General features: G+C 38.3%; 1 protein-coding gene and 1 long non-coding RNA gene across 2 annotated transcripts; both read right to left on the bottom strand.

Moving 5' to 3' along the window:
* Window positions 1-3,169: 3,169 nt before the first annotated feature.
* Window positions 3,170-7,582, bottom strand: LOC105126408 (systemin receptor SR160). Its single transcript, XM_011027273.1, has one exon. The coding sequence runs from the start codon at window positions 7,059-7,061 to the stop codon at window positions 3,462-3,464; it is 3,600 nt and encodes a 1,199-aa protein (XP_011025575.1). The 5' UTR covers window positions 7,062-7,582; the 3' UTR covers window positions 3,170-3,461.
* A 1,452-nt stretch (window positions 7,583-9,034) lies between these two features.
* LOC105126406 (uncharacterized) lies at window positions 9,035-12,262 on the bottom strand. Its single transcript, XR_842427.1, has 2 exons — window positions 12,006-12,262; window positions 9,035-11,920 (listed from the first exon to the last, which is right to left on the bottom strand). It is a non-coding gene; the product is annotated as an uncharacterized LOC105126406 (long non-coding RNA).
* Between the last annotated feature and the right edge of the window lie 14 nt (window positions 12,263-12,276).

Raw genomic sequence — 12,276 nt, 5'->3', positions numbered from 1 at the left:
AAAAATAGCATTGAATTTTGTTTTTATATTAATTACAATAATATAGATATGGTTTTCTCTTTTCAGAATATCCATACTAATTAATTAAGTAATAATTCAAAGGGTGTGAAAAAAATATTGGTTTTTACACTATTGTTCAACTAGAGATACATCATTGTAAAATGACATAGTGATTTTTTTTTTCTCAGTCCCTCTTTGTTTTTTTCTAATTACATCCTTATTAAAAAATAAAAAGATTTAAAGATAAGGGACTAAATACACACTTTAAAGCAAAGTCTAAATTGATGTTCAATTAAAGCAAATTTATTAAAAAATAAAAAGATTTAAAGATAGGGGACTAAACTAAGAATACAACAAAAAGAGATGGTTTTTATAGACATGGTCCTAAATGGACACTTTAATCTTCCAACTTTGTAAATTATAAAATTTTAGTCCTTGATAATTTATGAAAATTAATTTTAATCCTAAACTTCATTTTTTTTATCTTTTATCCATTGTTTGAGAGATGAGAGAAAAGGTGGCTAAATTTTTATAGTTAAAAAAAAATCTTAATTGAGACCTATTTTAACCCTAAAAATAGATGATTTTGATATTAATAAATTTCTTTTAATGATATTATCTTAATTTATAATATATGTAAAGTTCATGCAAAATCTACTCATTAGTTGGCTACGGGAAAAAAAACGAATTGAAGTATTAAAATTCAAAAGTACTTTATTTTGGAATTCAAGTTCTTGAAATTGGTTATCAAGGAGGTTGACTTGAACATTTAAGTACTTAGCATGGTAATTAAACTTGGCTCGGGGGTTAACTCGGCCAAGAGATTAGGTCTCGGGTTTCATGGGTCAATCCGGATCAACTCAGAAAAATTAAAAAAAAATATTTAAAGCTTTAATATTTTATATGAAAAAATTAAGAAAAAATTCATGTAAATATAATCTATACATATTGTAAATAATGAAGTTTAAAAGAATATTTTAAGAAAAAAAATTTCTCACATTAAAAATATATTATATTAAGTTTTTAAATTGAAATATATAAATCAAAAATATTTTATATCCCACTTTGAAAAAACATAATTTTTTTATTGGGAACATAGAATATATATACTAATGAGTCTCAAATTTCACATTGAAAAAACATAACTTTTTTCTTGGAAACATAGAGTATATATACAAAAGGACTTCAAATCTCACATTGAAAAAATAGTACATTATCCTTTTAAGTTGAAATATTTAAATTAAAAAGTTTTTTATTTCAATTTGAAAAGGCATAAACTTTTTATTGGGAATATAGAATATACATATGAAAGAACTTCAAATCCCACATTAAAAAAAATACTATGTTATCCCTTGAAGTTGAAATATTTAAATCAAAAAGTTTTTTATCCCACATTAAAAAATTATAACTTTTTTCTTGAAAACATAAAGTATATATACAAATAGATTTCAAATCTTATATTTAAAAGAAAGAAAAAACATCACGTATCATCCAGGTTTTATCGGATTATTTCCCGGCCGATATTTTATTAAACCCAGATCAATCTAGCCACCGGGTATATTGGATCTTGAGTTAACCCATCGGGCCGAGTTTAATAACCAGGATACTTAGTAATACCATGCTAGCAACTCATTACCAGAATGATTGATCGTCAAGAAGGATTGGTTTTGGAAATATGGGAGAAGTGAAGGAAGGATGTTGGTTTTCTCTATATGGTAAGAAGAAAAGGAACTTGTTAAATTTTAACTCAGATACACTATGGCAAGCTCAAGCAAAATGCTTGCACGAGACAAACTTGTTGGGTCAATGTGCACTTGAGCATTCATTTGCACAAAAGAAAGTGGATCAAGTTGAAATGCAAACCTTGTTATTGTTCATATTAATTTTGACTCGTGAGCTTCACATATGTAAAATGATAGTCCCAATACTATGATAACGGTTATGAAAATAAAAAATTAGTTTAAAAAAAAGGTATTAGACCGTGAAATTGAAAATAAAAAATCAAAATGGCCCAGATATTATACTATATAGTATCACGTATAATATTTCACAAGTTGCTAGAAGCCAAGATGCGAGCATTGAACTTCTAAAAATGCCCATCTCGGACAGCATGCAAGAGTTGAATACATACAAAGGCTCCAAAAAGAGGCACACACTTTCCCAGCTAGAAAGGGTGTTATAATTGCTTGGTCCAGAGCACCAAAAAGAGACAAATGTAATTGATTGCTTTATTTTCCAAGGAAGGCCCAGTCCTGAATTTACTACTCCATCGCCATGGACCGACCTCTACCCTCATGCCATCATTGATTGCCTATGTTTTCTTCTGTGTGTGTGTGTGTGTCTGTGTGTGTGTGTGTGTGTCTCTGTGTGTGTGTGCGTGCGTGTGTGTGTACGGTTTACAATTATGGGATTGAGACTTTGATTGTGGATGTGCATGGTCCTCGCCCTCGCCCTCGTCCTGCTTCGATGTGCAAAAAATAAAAAACGCGTTGCTAGAAATGGTCCAGATATTCTCTAACAGTTGTTTTGGCTTTCACATCCTCCAATGTTGCCCCCCTCTACCCCTTTGCTTCTTTCATTCTTGAAGAGTAATGGAGATTCTATGTAATTGATTTCATGTTATTATGGGGACGTAGGGAGGTGCAATTTTTACTTTTTTGGGGTTAAAATTTATTTTTTAATATTTTTAGATTTGTTTGATATATGATATTAAAAATAAATTTAAAAAAATAAAACAAAAATTGATATTTTTCTAAAAAATTAAAATTTATTTTTTAATATTTTTAGATTTGTTTGATATATGATATTAAAAATAAATTTAAAAAAAAAAAATTGATATTTTTCTAAAAAACAATTTAAAAATTAATTATTATCAAACCGGCGAACACCTTCGGCCTTGCCAACGGAAAAGGTAGACCTGACGAGCGAAGACTTGAACAGGAATATCCCACAACATGTTACCGGAAAAAGAAAGATTTTGGAAGGCCGCAATGCCACTGAATTTTAAGGTAAGCTAGGAATATCATGAAAGAGAGAATGAGAAAAAGCATGGAGAAAGGGGCGAGAGATCCAAATCTACTAGGTCACCATCGCTGAGATCACAACAGATATATAATCCATCACCTCCTTTTCGTTTTCTTTTTTTTCAAGGTTGGTTTGCAACAGAAAATTAACTAAAAAACCAAAGCTGCATAAAAACATATGAGACTGTATATTTACACCTGTTTAACAAGTTAAACAACCTTTGTTTTATGTATAAAATCACAATAGTTTGCTAGGAGGATATAAGACATGATACATACATCGAATGGTAGAAGCCATGCAGGCAGACAGGCAGTTTTATGCCGCCCTTTTTAAGGTGGGGAATTTTGTTGGAGTTTTATGAATCATTTCTATGATCACCACCTTCTTTCTTCTTTCTGTGTTCAGAGCTCAATGGAAAATCGACAAGACTTGTTTACCTACTGCTTGCTTAGCTCTGGCCCTTCTTTAATGCTCATCTCTACCATTTGAACTGCACTAAAACCTCCATCTTCGGTGCCGGTTGTGGATTGCGAGTCAAGGCCATACCCTGCTTGAATTTCTTTAAACTTTGCCATTACTTGAATCATTGAGGGTCGTCTCCATGGCCGATCATCCAGACAAGCATAAGCTACCTTCAAATGTTCTAGGAGCTCCACCTCAAGATTTGGATCCTCTTTTAAGAGCACTGGATCAAAAACATCGCTTATTCTCAATTTGGCATGCTGCTTCACCCACCCAACAAGATTATTGTCACCAAAATCAGATGAATCTGTTGGCCTTTTTCCTGTCAGCAACTCAAGCAAGACTACACCGAAACTGTAAACATCCCCTTTGATGGAGCACCTAAAGCTTTGGTAGTATTCGGGCGGGACATAACCAGGTGTGCCTGCTAATGTGCTAACACTCAAATGAGTGTCCATTGCACTCATAAGCCTCGCCATTCCAAAATCGGAGACTCTGGCCTCCAAGTTCTCATCAAGCAAGACATTGCTAGATTTCATGTCCCTGTGGATGATAAGTGGGATGCAACTATGGTGAAGGAAAGTTAATCCTCTGGCAGCACCGATGGCAATCTTTCTTCTTGCAGCCCAGTTCAGTTTGATCCCAGTTTTCTTTTGGTTATGTAGAACATCTTCTAAACTACCATATTTCATGTACTCATACACCAAGATTCGCTCTTCTCCTACCTTGCAGTACCCAAGGAGTGGAACAAGGTTCCGGTGCTTGATTTTGCCAATGGTCTCCATTTCAGCAGTGAATTCTCTATCTCCTTGTCCACTGATATGTATCAGTTTCTTGATGGCTACAATGCTTCCATCTTTCAGTTCTGCTTTGTACACATGACCAAAACCTCCAGAGCCTACAAGGCTATCATTGTGGAAGCCATTTGTTGCTTCAAGAAGATCTGGAAAAGTGAGATTCCGCAGGGGCTTTGAGTCAAATGTGGCGATACTGATGCTTAATGCTTCACGACCAGTCAGCTTCCAGGCAGTATTTGCGGTGCCAGAGTGTGAGCGGCTGTCTATATAGACATCAAGGGCTGAATCTTTCTTTTTCTTCCTCTTCTTCATTTCCACAACAACAATAAGCAAACCAAAGATGCAGAAAAGCGAGAACAGCAATCCCATTGCCACACTCCCTGCCAGAGATGCCAGTCTCCTATGAGACTTCTGATGCTCAATATTCGAGCTTGATCCTGAAGCTGGCCCACATGGAGGAAGAGGTATCCCACAGAGGCCTGAGTTGTTGACGAAACTATGATTTAAAAATGTTACAAACTGACCCCCTTCAGGAATCATTCCAGTGAGATGATTGTTGGACATATCAATCTCCGAAAGCAATGAAAGGCCAGTCATCGACTGAGGAATTATCCCTTCAAGCCTATTGTTGGAGAGGTCAAGAATGTCAAGACCCTTCAACTTTCCAATCTCTTGCGGAATGTTTCCTGAGAAATCATTATGACCCAAGATCAAGACATCGAGGAATGACATACTCCCAATCGCTGCTGGAATGCTGCCAGACAACATATTGTAAGAAAGATCAAGGAAGATCATCGATCCATTATCATTAAATGTGGGCTGGGTGTATTCTCCATATACTCTGGAAAAGTTGCAGGGGTGGCTGCTGGAGATTCTGCTCAGCTGCTCCCATCTTATTCCGGCAAACTCAAGCAAATTTCCCTCCCCGTGACACTGTTCGCTTTTTTCGTTCTTCAGATACACGTACCTCTTTCCTCTGATAAAATTGACAGCAATGCTGCCAGACTGTTTGAACAGCTCGGGTGGGATTGTTCCATTGAGGGAATTGGAATTAAGATCCAACCAAATCAAGCTACGACAGTCTCCAAGCTCTGGTGGGATTCTACCATAGAAGGAGTTGTTGCTCAGCTTGAGAATTGCCAGACTCCCAAGCTTGCCAATCGATGCTGGAATCTCACCACTTAACCGATTGTTAGAAAATGAGATCCAGTTAAGGTTGGTGCAGTTGCTTATACCTGAAGGTATCACTCCTGTCAACTCATTGAAGTCCAGAATCAGAGTCTCCAATGCTTTTATGTTCATTAACTCAGGTGGGATTTCTCCATGGAGCTGATTAAACCACATGTTCAAGTCACGAAGCTCAGAAAGCGATCCCAAGCTCGAAGGGATGATTCCAGTGAGGTAATTGAAGCTCAAATGGATTGCCGTGAGTTGAGAGCAGTTACTGAGGGTAGCAGGAACAGACCCAGTAAACCTATTGTTTTGAAGATACAGCTCCTTCAAGTTTTTACTTGGACCTTGACACAAACCAGTAGGGATTGACCCAGATAAATTATTAGAACTCAGATCTAAAGATTCCAAAGTAGCGAGCTGTGAGAAAGAATCAGGCAAACCACCAGTAAAAGCATTATATGCCAAATCGAGCCTCTTCAGACTTGTCATTTTCAATAAAGTATCAACAGGCAATTCACCAGTGAAGTTGTTGGTAGAAACATCAAGAGTTTCCAACGAAGTGCAAGAACCAAGACTACTAGGGACAGAACCATTTAGTTTATTTGAGGAAAGATCAAGCATAACAAGACCTGGACAAGCATCCACGAGATGCAAAGGAATCCCCCCTTCAAAAAGGTTTCCACCAAGTGAGAGAGTCTGCAAACTCGCGGTTGGAAGCACTGGAATTGGACCTGAAAACTTGTTGCTTGAAACATTCAAGAAGTTGAGCTTAACACAAGCACCAATTGCATGACCAAGATCACCATAAAACTTATTGGCAGAGATATCAAGATGCTCCAGAGCTAAACATTTACCAAACGAGGGAACACTTGAAGAGAAATTGTTTGCAGAGACATCAAGATACTGGAGATTCTTGCAACTTGAAAAATCAATATCTCCCCTCACTTTATTTCCCTTCAAAGCCAAGTGCTTCAATTCATTGCAGCCTTCAGATAAAATAAAAGGCACCGCGTTTGAGCCTACAATCTGATTGAAAGAAAGATCAAGAAACTCAAAGCTGAGCCCTCTTAGCACACTTGATTTCTCTTCATGCACTGACAAGTCAATGGAGTTGCCAGAAAGGTCCAGGGATTTCAAGGCTGGACAATAACGTAAAGTGGCTATATCAGAGACAGAACCTGAGAGGTTACTCTGAGATAGATCTAAGTAGCTCAAAACGGAGCTGCACTTAGATCCAAGAGGGAAAGAAATAGAGCCAGAAATGTTGGCTGATTTCAAAGAAAGGCTCTCTAAGTTCTCAAGAGTCAAAAGAAATGTAGCCACAGGGTGAAAATCACAAGATAAAGAAATGTTAGCGAGGCCAATAGAGGTGACTCTGTTAGTGGTTTCATGGCATTTAACTCCAGTGAAGGTACAAGGGTTTTGGTTAGGAAGCCAGTTTTGAAGGAGAGATGGGTTAGAGAGAGTGGTCTTGAAGTTGATAAGGTTTTGGGTGTCTCCGTTTGTTGAGCTAAGGAAAGGTGGTGGTGAGGCTTGTAGAGAGAGAAAGGTAAGAGAGAGAAGCAAAGCAAGGAAGTGGGCTTTCATTTTTGTCGATGGGTTCATGAGAGAGAGAAAAAGTTTGAGTCTTTAGGGTTTGAGAGCAGCCATTAGATAGGTAAAGAGCTCTGGTTTTTTTTTTTTTTTGTATAGAGAGAGAGAGAGCTTCGTTCTACTTCATAGGTGAAGGAAGGACGAAGCTGAGAGACTCAAAAGACCAGGAACTGATGGTAACAAGGGTATTTATCAAGTGGGGAGTGGACACAGCTGTTGTTCACATGCCATGTGCCTCTCTGCCTTCTCTCTCTCTCCCCCCCTCTCTCTACAAAACCATAACCCCATTCTTTATCTTTGTTTCGCGTCTCTAACCAAACCCCATTTCTCTGTCTACTCGAGTCTGTAAATTATCTCTTTGTCTCTACGGGTGTTTCGCTTTTCAGGGTTCATGAATAATTGTTTAATCTACTCTCAACTTCCTTTTTTTCTCGTCAAAAAGGAAACAAAACAATTCAAAAATTAATCAACTTCAAACAGATAAGAGGAGTATTTATTTTTTCGATATACTAAGAGTTTTATCTCTCATTTTTCTTTCTCTTCTCTCTTGGTTTAAATATAAAGTCTTGTTCAAGTGAATTATTTGAGAGAGAAAAACTCGAAATTGGAACCCGCTGGTCGCAACCTATCCATCTGGTTTTAACTGTGATTGTTTGAAAAACATTTTACAGCACAGAGGAAAACATATCCTGTGATTCCTGTTGAGGTTCTCTCTCTAGGGCCCTCTCATCGTCTCTCTAGCTTCTACTTCTTCTTCTTCTTCTTCCTCTTCCTTTTTATTGCCAGTGTACGTGGGATCAACGATCGAACCATCACTGTCAATTAATGGAATGGAGGAAGATTCCATCTCCTTAATTTATTCATTATAATCAGCCCCTTTTGGCTCACGAGGATTAATCCATGTGGTTTTGGCATTTATATAGGCAGGAGGGATTTCTCTGCTCTTTTTCTTTTTCTTTTTCTTTTTCTTGAAGCAAGCAAGAGCAGCAGCAGCAGCAGCCCTTTTGTTGCATTGGGAAAGTTAAAAGGGCACGCTATAGTAATTACAACTATTAATTATTGATTAGAATGAGCGAGGGCCACGTGCCAGCCCTAATGTCTCCTACATATTTTCATCGCACGTGTGGCTCTAAATTTTTCTCCTTTTTCCCTACAAAAAGTTCGAGTGGAAATCACTTCATTGACCTGGATGGGTTATGATCCAGTAATGGAAAGGCATTTATACACACTCGTGCCTGTTGTTTCTTGGGGTTTCCGCTTCAAATGTCAAATCTTGCGGGCTTGACATGAGGGCTCAGCGGTGACAGACACCATAAATGGCTTGAGCTGGCATTTTGATCCACAGCTTATGGTTGCCATCTTTTAGGACCATAAATTAATATTAATATTATCGGGAGAATTAAGCTGATTGGTGGAGTTTGGATGGTTGGCTGATCAAATCAAGGGGTTAGAGGACTTGATTGCATAAGTCTGATTTATTCTCGTGCTGGATCGGAAATTAAGGAAAACCCTCCTCCACAAGGGATGTGGATGATATGCAAAAAAAGGGTTTAATTTAAAGTAAGTTTTCTAATTTGGCATGGTGCTTTACATTTGCTTAAACGGCAAGGTTATAAATGAAATTCCTTAAACAAGAAGGATAAAAAAAAAAATGTTGTCAAAACCGAACCGCAAATCAAAACAAATTTAAAAATATTTTATAATGATATTTTTAGTTGTTGGACCAATTACATATTTTCTTTAAAATCATACAGTGATTAATCCATGCCTAGCATGTATTAATAATTTTTTTAATATTTTTAATTTATTAAAAGATAGTTGTAAGGGAGAGAATTCAACACCCCTTTCCGGGTTTTTTTTTTTTAATTTTGAAGTCGCGATTCATGAGCATTTTCAAACCCCGAATCATATGAATTATAATAATCAACTTTAATTTCTTTTCAATTTTAAAATAATTTTGTTGCAATATGCAGTGAAAAACAACCAGAAAGTAACAGATTATTATTTCTCCTTATTGACCTTCTCTTCTCGTGAGTGCACTTACAACAATAACATATTGACTATAAATAAACCATAAGTTTACGACACGTGCGACTAATAAACCTCCGCCCGTTACCGGAAGATATTCTCCACGACACCGTAATGAGCGCACAAAAAACAAAAACAATAATAATAATAATAACAAACGACAACAGCTAAAGATATAAACGACATTGCAGAGTTAAAATAACAAGAAGGGCAACATTGTCCACAAGCATAATCAGTCCTGAAAATCTGGAACCTGACTTTCAATTAGAGAGAGATCTTCTAGGGGCGGCCTCTTCTGGTAACAGTTTAAACCACTGAATTAACCTTTGAACGACAACTTCGTTTAATCAACCTCCTAGATACGACAACGTTCTCACCCTGATCATTAGTAGCTTTTAACTCACTGTCTGGAACCACCTTGGCTCCTAGTTTCCTCTTTGATTAATGAAACATGGAAGGCTGAATGGATTTAAGACCCTAAAGAGGTTCTTTCTGCATGGATACTGAAATCTGTCTCTAAGGTTACAGCTTGAGGTAAACGTGGCCACCCCCACAAAAATTGCGCTCAGTTTTGCCCTTGTTAGCTTCTTGTTTCATCCAATTTCGAGTCTTCTACAAATTTTCCTTGAGCAATGCCACCACCTGAGTTTTCTCTTGCAACAATTCAGCAATACTGGCCACTGGTTGGGGTATCCCATACAGAGCTTGGTAAGGAGTCATCTCAATTTCTGAATGAAAACTGGTATTGTACCGAAATTCAGCCAAAGAAATCCATTTGCGCCACTGCTTATGCCCCTGGAAAGTCATGCACCTCAAAAAAGTATGCAGACTTCTATTCTACTTTTTTGTCTGCCCATCTGATTGGGTGATGTGTTGAACTAGAACGCGACTCAGCGCCCATTAGTCTCAAAAATTCTCTCCAAAACAAGGTAACGAGTAACCTGTCGCTGTCAGTCACTTGCGAGCTGGAACACCTTCCAATTTATAAACATGCTTGAAAAAAATTTGGCCATATTCAAAGCTGTAAAAGGATGACTCAGAGTAAGAAAATGGGTATATTATATGAACCTGTCAACGACCTCCTTCAATGAAGTCCGTAGTGATGTCACTCCAAGAACGAGGAGGAGTGGGTAGAGATTGCAGCAACCCGGGGTATGCTACAATCTCACTTTCGTTTCTGGCACGTGGATCACATTCTTCCACCACTCTCTTTACACTATCTTTCAATTTAGGCCAACAAAAAAGAATTCTTCACTCTCTTATAGGTGCTGTGAATCTCATATTGGATCCCCTACAATTTCTTGAGCCCTTTCTTTTGGATAGAAGTGTTGATGCGCTGCTCTAACATGTATTTCAAGCTCTCTTGAAAATAAATTTCTTACTCTCCAGGTAGTACCTCCATTTCTGAACTGCTAGCAATATAGCCAAGAACTCTTTCTCAGAAATTGAGCGTGCCGTGTGCTTTTGATATCCAGCTCACAAATCGATCTTGGAAAACCGTTCATCACGAGCGTGCTGTGTGCTTTTGATATCCAGCTCACAAATCGATCTTGGAAAACCGTTCATCACTGTATAACTCACAGAATCTCGGAGTGTTGTCTTTCTTCTGTACCAGTAGTACTGGTGAAGAGAAAGGGCTGTGACTCACTTGAATTATGGAGGAATCTAGCATTTTCTTAACCAGTTTCTCCATCACATCCTTTTGGCCATGGGAATGTCTATATGGTCAAGGATTGACTGGTTTAGTGCCTTCTTCCAGTGGAAACCAGTGATCACACTCCCTGCTTGGTGGTAGCTGAGTAGGTTGAGCGAAGATTGCATCGAATTCCAGTGACAAATCATGCACCACAGGCTGAATCTCCTCAAGCTTTTGTTCTTGCCCATGGATAGCAAACAATTGAGCCACCAGTCCATAGACATCCTGGTACAGAGCCTTTTGTACTTACTCTGCGATAATCATTTTTAATTCAACCCCTGATTACCAATAATTCCCTTAAGAACTATTTCTTGGCCGTCCTTCTAGAAGGTCAAGCTCATCTTCAAGAAATCAGACAAAATTGGGCTGCATGCCTTCATCAAATCAGCCCCAAGCACCATGTCATTGCCCCCCGACCGCAGAACTAGCGGATTAGTTAAAAAAAAAACATGTCATTGCGCTTGTCATTCAGAATTTCGACATTTGGCTCTACACTGAATCACACTACCTTCAGCTACTATTACACTGAGAGGAACAGCGGTAGTGGTTTGTCATTTTTTTATTCACTTCCCCCAACAACGAGAATTGGAATTCTATTGACATCTACAAAACTGTGCGCGCTTCCACTGTCAATGAGGATGGCTAATGGTAGTTTATTAGTTTCCCCTTCAATTAGAATAGTGTTGCAAGTGATGCTGCCAGGAATTGCATTCACTGACAACCCATACTCCTCTACGAGCTACTCGTCAATCTCAATCAACCCATCCGTTAACTCTCCATCATCAAACTCCTCTACCATGTCTTCCAAAGACTCAAGACTATTTAAATCCTTCCCTTTGCATTGATGATCAGGAAAACATGGATACCCACACTTGAAACATTAGGGTTTCTGAGTGGAAAATGAGGAAATGGTGGTTTGTTGCAAGTGCTATGATTATGGGTACCGGTTTGGGTTGTTGTGTTAGGGGAATAGGGTGGAGAGTTTCGATTGGGAGGTGGTGGCAAAAGGATGGAAAGCCTCGATGGGTGGATGGTGTGGTTAAAGCCCTGAAACCAAATGTTTTCCTTCCCCTCCAAAAGCATGGCAGCTTACTCCTGTTCCTCTGGAATTCGGTAAATCTGTAAGCATTTGCGACATTTTCTAACCCTGAAACCACGAGGATTTTCCCCGTCAAACAAGGGCGGATCAATCTTGGGGTGTATTTAAAGCAAAAAGGATATAGAAAACTCACCAGGTTCTTGTAGCGGTGAACCCAAATTGACAGGGCCAGAAGGATTGAATTTCAGGCCAATCTGTACTGTTTCCACCACATTTAACCCTTTTTAGCGCAGCAACAAATCAAGCTTCTGTTTCAGCTCAGCAAGTTTGGTCTTCTTGAGCCCCTCGTTGATTTGACCTAGCTAGAAGCTTCAACGCGAGAGAAACGAGACTCAAGTTGTTTAGCTTGCTCTTATGGAGCTGCCGTTATCCACCATGGTTGTGAAGCGGCAGGGGGGGGGGGC

The sequence above is a fragment of the Populus euphratica genome, unplaced genomic scaffold (assembly GCF_000495115.2).
Source record: "Populus euphratica unplaced genomic scaffold, PopEup_1.0 scaffold78.1, whole genome shotgun sequence".
NCBI classification, from domain to species: domain Eukaryota; kingdom Viridiplantae; phylum Streptophyta; class Magnoliopsida; order Malpighiales; family Salicaceae; genus Populus; species Populus euphratica.
This window is presented reverse-complemented; position numbering and strand designations above follow the sequence as displayed.

Coding starts and splice junctions, on each gene's coding strand:
- LOC105126408 (XM_011027273.1), bottom strand. CDS start 7,061: ATGAACCCATCGACAAAAATGAAAGCCCACTTCCTTGCTTTGCTTCTC.